The sequence below is a fragment of the Artemia franciscana genome, chromosome 18, assembly GCF_032884065.1.
Source record: "Artemia franciscana chromosome 18, ASM3288406v1, whole genome shotgun sequence".
Taxonomy (NCBI): Eukaryota; Metazoa; Arthropoda; class Branchiopoda; order Anostraca; family Artemiidae; genus Artemia; species Artemia franciscana.
The window spans coordinates 31,078,244-31,090,586 of record NC_088880.1 but is presented as its reverse complement, the minus strand read 5'-3'; the positions used below and the strand labels follow the sequence as shown (position 1 = coordinate 31,090,586).

The 12,343-nt window shown below is 37.9% G+C and overlaps 1 protein-coding gene across 4 annotated transcripts in view; it reads right to left on the bottom strand.

The window, feature by feature from the left end:
- Positions 1-871: 871 nt before the first annotated feature.
- The window catches only part of LOC136038866 (uncharacterized), a 51,278-nt gene continuing 39,806 nt past the window's right edge, over positions 872-12,343 (bottom strand). For all 4 annotated transcript variants that reach the window (XM_065722320.1, XM_065722323.1, XM_065722321.1 and 1 more), the window contains 2 exons: positions 5,174-5,284; positions 872-1,265 (listed from right to left, as the gene is read on the bottom strand). In XM_065722320.1, the coding sequence (XP_065578392.1) occupies positions 934-1,265; positions 5,174-5,284 (443 nt within the window). In that variant the 3' untranslated portion in view covers positions 872-933. The remainder of the gene's footprint in view (positions 1,266-5,173; positions 5,285-12,343) is intronic.

The window sequence follows — 12,343 nt, the reverse complement described above, 5'->3', positions numbered from 1 at the left end:
TCCTTATTGGACCCTGTTTGGGAGAGGGGGATACCAACATGTTTCTATTTTTTTATCTGCATGGGGATCATCCCAACCTTCCGGATGTTGGTGTCAAGCCGATCAGGACTAATGTTTATCAGCCCTTGTTAGGGCCTCATTTCTGGGGGGAGGAGGACCATGCACTGTAAAAAAATTTTACCTTAAATTCTTATTTACCTAAAAACTCACTGTTCCAAACAGACGACAGGAAAAATTTTTGGCTTGTTCCTGGGCTCCCTAAGCCACCATAGAATGATATCTGTCTATTCCACAAAACAGAGCACTTTTGTACATATATATATATATATATATATATATATATATATATATATATATATATATATATATATATATATATATATACATATGTATCCTGCTTATTAATCTTGTCAGGGCCTTAAACTATTATTTGTAAGGAAACAAGAATACCTACATTATGTTTATTTGATGCAAATATTAACGTTCTCCAAAAAACATGAAAAAAGAAAAACTAATTTCGGAAACTTCCTTATGCTATTATTTTGTTTTTCGTGTCTAAAAGGTTATTCGGGTTCGGACTAAGCCTTTAATACCCTTAAATTGCTCTATAGTTTCATTAGACTATAACAATAAGTGAAAAGAACATGAGAAAGAGACGATAAATGCAAATTGTAATACCCCCAAAAAAGGCGCAAAAACGGATGTTAAAATGTTAATTTAAAACCTTTTTTTCTCTTTTTAATCTTATCAGGGCACCAAACAATTTTCGTTAAGGAAATTACGATTTTTGGTATAGAAATAATTTAGTTCTGGTATCAATACATAAGTAGTTCGTAAGCTAAGGAATAAAATGTAAAAAATAATAATAAAGTTACTAATTGTATACAGGTTATAATGTTCAAAAATGATAAAATAAACGAAGAATAAAATAAGCTATTCACTGCGCATGCTCGATTTTTGTCCGTTTGAAGCTTCTTCCGCAGGTTTAACAAAACCAGATTGTATCCTTGGAGGCATATTTGGGGTTTGGTCTACCGTAGTTAATCGCTCAATTGTACCTTCAACGTGGCCAATGCCGGGCACTCCGTCTGCTGAATATATTACTTGCTCCACATGTTGTATATGAGCGTTGGGGGCTCCAGCCTGGTTTAAGCTTTCTAGCACTGGGGCTATTAATGTGTGAGAAGTTTCAGGAGGGAGAGCTGCTGAAGGGTTTCCGTATGGGACGGGAATATCGTTGTACGTAGAGTGGGTCTTGAAATTTCCTGAAATGCAGAAAACACACATATATTCATATATATTTCCCCAATATATCTTAATCTATTTGCTATTTCGGTCCGGGAGCTACACAGTGACGTCTCTTACAGAGAGGAGAGCATGTACTACCATCCCAGTTGTGACCAGTTATTTAGTTTGGGACGGGGGTCAGTGGCGTGACTCTGTAAGCTCAGCCAGAGTCGACCCAGCTCTAAATGGGTACCTGGAGAAATCTGGGGAAGGTCTGCAAAAAGGGTGTGTGAAAGCACAGGATGGTTGGCCCCTAGCCCCCCCATTGCACTTCCTGGCTGAAGGGCCATGAAACAGAGATCAGCACCACCGGTTTGGACCTTAAGGGTCTAGTGCCGTCTTACTTACTTACTTTTTTACTTATGTACTACTACTAGTTCCTCCTCCACGAGATTTTGAAACCTACCTTTAAAGGGGAGATTTTCACTGAGAAATGCTTTTTTGTACTTTCATAGAAAAGGAAATAAGTAAACGATAAATTTCACCCCCCCCCCAATTTTCAAAATGTAATTTTGTCCCCTCAAAATTATTGTGAATTGACAACACCGCTACTACCAGGCAGCAGGTTTCACAAGCTGTGATTCCAGTAGTATGAAACTTTGAAGCATACATGCGCTCGGCCTATGAAGATTAGCAATATAAAAAATTCTTGGACTGTCTTTAGCTACAAGTACCTGTTTAGGTTTGAAGCAAATCTCAGCAATCTGCCACTGACATGACCAATCACGGGCAAATGGTAGCTTTGGCACCTTTTCTGCCTCACGCCTGACCTTTGTTGACAGTGTGTATTATTAGGATAGTCTTCTTTTGTGATTGTACTTCAATATTGGAGACAAAAAACTTGTTTTTGACTACTAAAAAAACCCTGATTCTTGTCCCTGTCCTAAAATTAAGGTCCTGACTGAAGGTAATTGTGTTGCACCTTTTTTGAACTGGAATTATGGAAGGACTTTCAAAACTGAATGATTCAAGTACCCTAGTGGGTATATCACACCTCCAATTACAAATTGCACCAAAAAATTTGTCTCAAAAAATGTCCTACGCTTTGGAACGGATAGCTGTGTTTTAGGTCGTGTCTTCATTATAGCTTTATCAGGTAAATTCGCCTGTGCTTTTTTTCAGGCAGTCTCCATGGGTACTTTTTAAGGCTCAAAAGGCAAATCAGGCACATCTGAAGGGGTTTTTATGGCACTTGGTATTAATCAAGTGACATATAGCAATCGCAAATTCTGTCGGTCTGTCTGTCTGTCGGTCTGTCGGTCCCGGTTTTGCTACTTTAGGCACTTCAAGGTAAGCTAGGGAGATGGAATCTGGCAGGCGTATCAAGGACAAGACCAGATTAAATTAGAAACAGTCATTTTCCCAATTTGACCATCAAAATAGAAAAAAATGAAGTATTTTTAACTTACGAACGTGTGATCGGATCTCAATGAAATTTGATATTTAGAAGGATATCGTGTCTCAAAGCTCTTTTTTTAAATCCGGACCGGATCTGGAGACGTTGGGGGAGTCTGGAGGGGGGAACCTAAAATTATGGAAAACGTTAAACTTGGTGGGAAAAATAACCAGAAGTCTTAGGTTACGTGATTGACATAATTGGAATGGATCCGCTCTATTCGGGGGGGGGGGGGTTAATTCTGAAAAATTAGGAAAAATGACGTATTTTTAACTTACGGAGGAGTGATCGGATCTTCATGAAACTTCATATTTAGAATACCTCATACCTCAGATCTCTTATTTTAAATCTCAACCGGATACAGCGTCATTGGGGGTGGTAGTTGGGGGGGGGGCCGAAAATCTTAGAAAATACTTAACGCGGAGAGATCAGGATGAAACTGGATAGGAAGAATAAAAACCTGTCTAAGATGCGTGACTGGCATAACCGAACCGGATCTGCTGTCTTTGGTGGAGTTGGGGAGGGGAGCACAAGAAGGATCTTGTGCTTTAAATCTCTCGATTTAAAATCCGACCAGATCCTGTGACATTGGGGGGAGTTGGAGGGAGAAACCGAAATTCTTGGAAAACGTGAAAATTGGGGTATTTTATCTTACGAATAGGTGATCGGATCTTAATGGAACTTGATATATATAGAAGGATCTTATGTCTCAGATGCTCCATTTTCGACTCGAATTGGATCCGGGGACATAGGGGATTGGAGGAGGGAAACAGAAATCTTGGAAAACGCTTAGAGTGGGGAGATCGGGATGAAACTTGATGGGAAGAATAAGCACGCAAGTTCTAGATACGTGATTGACATAATTGGAACGGATCCGTTCTCTTTGGAAGAGCTGGGGGGTGTTAATCTGGAAAAAATTAGAAAAATTGAGGTATTTCTAACTTGAAAACGGGTGACCGGATCTTAATGAAATTTGATATTTAGAAGGAATTCATGTGTCAGAGCTCTTATTTCAAATCGTGAACAGATCTGTTGACATTGGGGGGATTTGGAGGGGGGTATCTTGGAAAACGCTTGGAGTGGAGGAATAGGGATGAAGTTTGGTGGATAGAATAAGCAAATGTCCTTGATACGTGATTGACGTAACCGTACTGGATTCACTCTTTTGGGGGAGTTGGGGGGAGGGGTTCAGTGATTTGGCGAGTTTGGTTTTTCTGGACGTGCTAGGACGATGAAAATTGGTAGGCGTGTCAGGAAGCTGCTCAAATTGACTTGATATATCTTCATTAGAAAACCGAAACAATTACTTGTCCCCCCCCCTAAATTCGCATGAATTGATGCCACTAGAGCTACCATTAAAAACATAAATATGGATTACAAAAAAAGAAGTTAAGCTTCCCCATTTGGGTAGCTAAATCATATCAAAAACTTTCCTTGTTTAGAGCACTAAACTAATTTTATAAAATTATATCACAACATCATGGCTGACTTGTCATCCCGGATTTTTTTTTTTTATCACCCTCAAGTTTTGCGTCATCAGGGCTTACATAAGTTGCACGTTTCGGGGTAGTATTTGGCTGTCAAATACTGGTAATCTTTGATGACGATGGGTTTTCAGCTTTTGTTGGGTTTATTGGTTTTCCATATGAATTTAAGACTTTTAAACATTTTTCAGTTCTGTCATGGAGGGTGACCTGTAGGCAACAACTACTAAGTACATTCGAAAGAGGGTAGAGGGGTTGAATGTTTCTACTAAATAACCTGTATATTAATTATTTCTAATACATATCTTAGTCTAAGAATTTTTTTTTCCAGAACCAACTTGCTTACACTATCAAAATAAATTGGAAAAAAATTATCGTTTGTATGGTTTAGTGCACTTACTATAACACTGGTTTGTATACTGCCAATTAATACAGTTTTTTTTATACAAAATAGATTATTGTAAAAACGCCTATAAGGTACGTATCATCAAACTGCTTGAAGAGAAAATTTATCCTACGACAATATAAAAATATCTGCGACAAAAATATCTTAGATTGACTACATGATAACAGCGTCTAAATAGATAACAGTGATTGACAACAGACAGATTGACAGCAGCGTTTAAACAAAAATAAAACAAAAACACATTGTTTTTTTTTCCTGTATAGTCTTTTGTGTTTTTTTTTTCACCTTTTTGTGGATACTTTAATCTGTTTAAGCTCTCTTTCTTTCTTATTTTTTATATTTTTTTTTCTGTACATAAGAAGTTAAACTTTTTGGATTCTTATAAAAATTTGTGAGTTTTTCAGAATTTTCATTCCATCTTAAAGTAAAGAGAAAGGCAATGTGGCCTGAGAAATCGTTTACGTATAGAAGTTTAGTATTTGCAGTTGTATTCTACAGTTCATAAATTTCTCAACCGTGAAATACGATTCATAAGATATAAAATACATTGCTCAAACGGTAATAAAAAAGACTATAAAAAAATAAAACAAGGATACAAACCTTGAACAGGAGCGGATGTAGGATCCAGACCTCCAGTGAAAAATTCTGGACCTCCTGTTTCCATAAAGCTAGATGCTGGATTAATAGTTGGCTTTTCTTCGTCTTCAGCGGCTGAAAGAAAGTTTAATATTATTCATTATCAGTGTTTAAATAGAATTATATCTTGTAATAAATTATAAATTATGCTAAGTATGACATTAAATGGCTGCAGAAGCCATACATTTAGTTTGTGTTGTTCTTTTCCCCTGTGCCACCCATTTCAGTTTGTTGCAAGAAAGTGGAAAGGGTCTAGCCTTCGTGGTTTCTCCTGAAAGATGGAATTTGGAGTGGATTGATAAATATGACAATGGATTTTGGAAAGCTACAAATAATTCTTGGTAGTGTCCAAAGAAGTGTTTTCACTTTTGTTTAAGCCAAAACCCACAGTTTACGAGTTGAAGAGACGTATTGCAGTCTTTGTTGAAGACTTGTTCTGCTTCTTTTTTTTCCTTTGGTTCTTCGAGCAACGTTTCTACTTGTGATTGAAAAACTCTATTCCGGCTGGCAAGCAGGAGGTATTCCAGTTGGCAAGCAGGAAGATGCTAGTTTCAAATTGAGTTAAATCGAAATCTAAAAGTCCTTAGGATGCGCGACGGTTCTTTAGCCTCATCACCAATTTTCCCTCTTATAATAATTTGGGGTTGGGATTAGATATCCGAAACAGGAGTACTTTTCGATGGCCGAAGGTGCTGCCATCTCCTGTTACTTAATCCATCCGATTCCTGTTTTCGGCTGAGATTGCTGAGATTATTGTTTAACTTTCTAAGCCAAGGACCGAGGCAGATGAATAGCATCACAAGTATCTCTTAAGCTTTAACATTCCACTCATTGGTAAAGTAATTGAGCCTTATCGTTTGCTCCTTCCTTTAGTTCACCTTAATTAAGCTGTTATTACCAGGTTGACCTGTGGCAAGAAAATGCAACTTCTGATCTTTTCTAGCACTGATTGATCATCCTTGACAAGCTTGTAAAAGTATACATCATCCTTTCTTCAGACAAAACTTTTTATGAGACATACCGTTCCGACAGTTTTGAGGGGCTGACATCTTCAGCATTGACGTAAGTATTGGGGGGGGGGGAATCTGGATAATGACTCTCTGTAAAAATGAGCCAAGTCTAAATCCGATGCACAAACCAACTAGGACCTAAAAGGAGAGACCGGTGATCTAATCCTGATTCCGTGTACGAATAGCTAACTCTGAGATAGAAAATCTTTTCTCACTGTCCACTTTAGCAGAAAGGGAATCTGGTAACACCTCTATTGAACAGACCCTTCTATTCCAAATTTTAGCAGAAAGGCAGGCATGGTTCGCCATATCTGAGCCATAATCTAGCAAGGATTCTCAATCTGTACGATTGCAGGCCAACATGGGTCCAAAACCTCTCCAGCGGCTCACAGGCGTGTGCCTCTTTTCCATCTTTTGCTTGAAAGTATTCAGATTCATTTTGAATAGAAGATTAGACGGTGGACCTTAACGGTCAAGACACTAGTAGATTTCATAGTCTCAGTTTAGTGATTTTTCCTCTATCATCGAGACTTATAAGTAGGAAACGGCAAGAACTTTCATATTTATGCGGGATTTGAGGTTTGTGATATGCGTTTGAGGATAAGCGAACTTGTTTCCACGACTATATTGCAATAAAGATCGTACAGCCTGCTCATCTTCAGGGACAAAGGGGAACATGTTTTTTTTTATTTGTCTATTGTTGATTCCCAATACATTTGCAAGTAAGGAAATATGACCTCATGCACGGGGATACGGAATGAGTATCAACAAGGATGGAACGAAATGAGAAATTTTATAATTACTAGTAAGATGTAAAGCGTTAAGGAGAAAAAGGCACTATGAAATTGGCTATGAGGTATGAATTTACGATTAATAAAATGATTGATTGGTTGGCATCTTCCAATTTTTAACACCTTCTCATAAGAAAAGAGAAATTTTGACTGGAGAATCTTCAAAATTATTGTTACATTCTTTCTGTTTTATGTTAATAGTCGTTCACCAGAAAAATTGGCTTCCAAATGAGGACACCATCCCAGTAACTATATCATGTTTCTTCTCTCTTTGGAAAACGTGAAGTCTTGCTGAGTGATTCTTTAAGACCGTCACTACACAGCTTTGGCTCTTTTCCAAGGGCGGATCCAGGTGGGACACCGACGCCCAAGATTTTTCTGGCACACTCAATCCGTTTCTTTCTTTACATTTTTAAAAATAAATTTATCAATTTGTTCAATTATTGGTGCCCTTATCACACTCCCCCCAAGATTTTGCTCTAGATCCGCTTTCTTTTTCCAAGAACCATGTTCCAACCACTTTTCTTTGACCATTCGTTGAAACAAGTAAAAAGGCTCAGTACTTTATGCAATTTAAAGAAAAAACAATATTTTTCAACTGAAAGTATTGAGCAGCATTAAAACTTAAAGTGAACAGAAATTATCCCTTAGATGAGGGGGCTGCCCCTTACTCAACACTCGCTAGTACCATCATTCAAATTCAACGGTCCTTGTGTTTCAAGAGTTGTCAAACAGCTCGTGGTAACAAATTGTAAGTAAGGAGTGACGCGGCTCAATGTTATCCAAAACTCTTCAAATATATACAATTCGTTTAGTCTAGTGTTACCCATCAAAGGGTAAGAGCCTGAAATTCGCCTGATTTTTGAAAAATGAGGAAACATCCACTAAAAGTGAAGGAATCTTAATGACATTAGATTAAAAAAAAACCTGATGTAGTTTTTAGCTCTCGTCTACAAAAATGTGCGAATTTGTATTTTTTGCCAAAAGAAAGATCTTAAAAGTTCTAGTGTCCTTTTTAGGCTACCAAAAAGATTGGAGAGCAGCTACCACGCCTTTTTTCTCACCAAAGTCGTCTGATCAAAATACTGAGGTAGTCACTTTGTTCAGAATAGTTCAAAGGTCCATAAACTATGCCTTTAGGCAAAGCGTGACTCTCCACAACCCCTTTGGAAAGGTCTAAGCTATGAAATTTACCCATTGTTTTCGTAGGCAATAGTATTTGTTGCTGGGAAGTATATCCACATATTTCGGTTGGAGGGGAAGGAGGTGAATTTTATACTTAGGGCACTTGCCACAGGGATAATTTCCATGGGGAGGGAAGTTTTCCGAGGGGGAACTTTTCCAGAGAAATTTTATACTGGAGGAATTTGCCAAAATCCCTGCACAAATTCTTCGATTTGTCTTGCTTTCTCTTTGCTGACTCAATTTTACATTTGAAGATATTGATGGTAATTGTCCGATGTAAAAATCCACTGTGATTAAACTGCCTAGAGGATCTTTCCGTGGAGGGAGAGCCGGACATTACGGCTCCTATGCGGTATTATTTAAAAAAAGATCAGAAATCAAATTAAAAAACTATCGTTTTCAACTGAAAATAAGGAGCAACATTAAAACCTAAAATAAGTAGAAATTATTACATGTTTTGGGGGGGATGCCCTTTCTTAATACCTCGCTCTTTACACTAGTTTTGAATTTTTGTCTCAATTCTTTAAGAGCGATTCCTGGTACGCCAGGGTTGTTTAACTAGAACAATATGAAACTTTTTTAAAAGTACTAAAAAACTTTGACTTGAAGGGTGAGGTATTAAGAAGGGGCAAACTCCCTTATATACGCAATGATTTCTGTTCGTTTTAAGTTTTAATTTTTCACCTTACTTTCAGTTAAAAAAAAACTTTTTTTATTTATTCTTGAAGAACAAGGACAAAAAGTCAGACTTTAGCGTAAAGAGCAAGGCATAAGGAAGAGGTAGCACCCTCATATACGGAATAGTTTCTGTTCAAAATTTAAGTTTAAATTTTGCTTCTTACTTTTATTTGAAAAAAATTTCTGACGATTTTTCAAATCATGTCGGAAAAATTCCCAACTCCCTCGTGTAAAATTCCTCCTGCAAAAATCGAGCCAGAAATCTTCCTCCCCACAGAAAATTCTGCCTATGAAAAATCCCTCCCCCTGCAGAAAATACCCCCTCCTGACAAATATCCGAATACTTTCCAATAGCAAATACTACATGTAAACAATGAAAAATTGCATGACTTACAGCCCTTCCCCAAGGGACGTGGGGGACTATATCATCCCCATAGGCATAGTAGTTGGATTTTTCGACTATGCTGAATCAATTATTTACGTCAGAATTTCAAGCGGGTGCCATTGGGGGAAAGGGGGGGGGAGGAGGCCAGTTGCTTTCCAACCCTTTTGGTCACTTAAACAGGGCACTAGAATTTTTAACTTTCCTTTTGGAGGACTGCTTTTTAAACTTTATAGGACTACTGGTTTGAAACGATTGGCCAGTGGGGAAAACAAAAAAAAGAAAAAATTAGACACGCATCCGGAATCTTTGTTCTGGCCAAAATACAAAAATGCAAATTTTTGTGAATAGGAGTTTGAAACCTCTACAGAAGGGTTCCCTCTTATGCTGAATCTCATAACTTAATTATTTGACTCTTTGGGGATGTTTTCCCCCTTATTCGAAAAGCAGGCAGCTTTTCTTAGGCTCGTAACCTTTGATGGGTAGCATTAAACTTGAAGAAATATATTTATTTGTAATCAGGATAAAAAGGTTATTCGTTTGACGCAATAATTGTTATCTAAATTCCTTTTTTAGTTCCAGTTGCTATTGGGGTGAATCACTCCTTATTTACAGTTTGTTACTACGAACTGTGATTCAGTCAAAAAGAATTTTGAGCAGTTGTTTTTTTGTTATTTTAGTTTATTTTTTGACGCGACAGTTGTTGATAGTATTGGTAATCTTTTTGGTAATTGTGTAATTACCAATTTTTGGTAATTACCAATACCATTGGTATTGGTAATTGTGCTAAAAATGTTGTGAGTTCTAGTCAGTTGACCGAAAATATACTTCGTAAATTATATATACAAGGCAAATGAATTGCCCACAATATAGAGTGCACTGATTCTCAGAGAACGGTTTCATTCTCAAATCAAACGAAGCTTCGTCAAGTAAAGCATATTTTAGCATTTAGATGATACACTTACAGCTAGGTAGGAAGAATTCGGGTTCGAACTCTAGGTTGTAAGGATACAAGGGGATACAAAAAAAACAAAAAAAGAAAAATAAAATAGAGCAACAACCCAAAAAAAAGAACAATAGACAAATAACATATAAGGTTAAAAAGAGAACATACCTGAGATCTGGGAGTCGAAGTGCAAAGGAGACAACCATACACCATGAAACAAACACTCAGGGGACATTAACTACTCGGAGGAAAAGGAAAATAAAAGCAAAATGCTATTCTGTTTGATTCTTTACTAAACGGTCCTTTAAGAATCCTTTTAAAAACCCAAACGAGTGGCATCTCTGTAGTGAAGAAGACAGTGAATTCTAGACCTGTTGACAAGCAACGAGGACTTGACAAGCAAGAATCGAATAGTAGGGGTAGGCGGAATGCAGATATTGCATGAAGAACAGATATTATATGAAGAAGGCTATATGGAGATGTATCAGAAATGAACACGGGGCTCTTTGAAGAGGTTTTGGAACATTGCCGTGAAGCTGATGAAAGACAAAAGAAGCACAAGAAATGATGGAAATAGACTGTAAGCTTAAGAGCGGTGTTGGTGAGAAGCAGCTGGTGTCCATAGCCAGACGCAATGCTTTGTTATGCACGACAGAAATTGACCGCAGTGTAGACGGAAAAGTAGACATCCATACAAAGGGGCAATAAGAAACATAACTGGACAAGGCTGAAAAAAAGAAGCTTCAAAATAAATCCAGGAAATGTGTGTCTAAGTTTTCGGAAGATACCCAAACTCCGCGAGACCTTAACCCGAATCATGGCTATAGGGTTTATAAATGAAAGGTTCTCATCAAGGAGGATGCCAACCCGAATCCGAATCCATTTTGGATTCTCTCCGAATCCAAAATGGAAATCATGAAAAAATTCTTTTGCATCCAAAAAACTAAGAAGCCTGGATAGCATAGCCTTCTCAAATTTTTTTCTGAAAACAGATGGGAGAGAAAATGGCCTATAATTAGCAGGATCACTCCGAGAACCACCTTTATACAGCACTATAACTTTAGGTTGCTTGAAAGATTCAGGGAAAATCCCTATCTTGGAAGACAAATTGATAAGCTTAGTCAATGGTGACAGAATAGCTGGCAGAATGGCATGGATAACCCTTGTAGGAATTCCGTCTGGCCCTGAAGACGATGATCTTTAGAGTATTCCCGATACGAGCTACCTTAAACTCAGAAACAGAGTACAAGATCATTGACTTTAAACATGAGGGTCTAAGGTAGGCTCTGAAATCGCAACGAGAAGTTGCAGAGCTTGGAGAGGAAGCAGTTGTCTTCCCTATATAAGAAAAATGCGAGGTAACCTCTAGCTGAACATCTTATTCTCCTTGGACGGTTTTACCGTTGATTATCAGCGTTGCTGGAACTGAAGGCAGATGGGGAGCAGGCCTAAGAATGGAATTAATTAATTACCATGTCTTTCTAACACCCTTCCACATTCAAAAAATTTCCTATGATAATACTGAGACTTAGCCATCCAACACAGAGAATTAAATATACTCCTATAGGCCTGAACCGTTGACGATGAGCTACAGATGCTGAAACGTTGTTAAGCTTCCACAAATAATTTTTCCTTTTCCAGCTTTTATTGAGACCTGAAGTCATCCATGAATTCGGCAGTGCTATCCTTTTCGAAGTATGGGGCGCTGGATCCTGATGGCAAACTTCCAGGATACCATCTTTCAATCGCACGAGAAGTTGCAGAGCTTGCAGAGGAAGCAGTTGTCTTCCCTATTTTAGCAAAATAAGAGGTAAACTCTAGCTGAACATCTTATTCTCCTTGGACGGTTTTACCATCGATTATCAGCGTTGTTGGAACTGAAGGCAGAGGGGGAGTAGGCCTAGGAATTGAATTAATTAATTAACATGTCTCTCTAGCACCCCTCCACATTCAGAAAATTTTCTATGATAATACTGAAACTTAGCCATCCAACACAGAGAATTATATATACTCCTATAGGCCTGAACCGTTGATAATGAACTACAGATGGTGAAACCTTGTAAAAGCTTCCACAAATAGTTTTTCCTTTTTCAGCTTTTATTGAGACCTGAAGTCATCCATGAATTCATCGATGCTATCCTT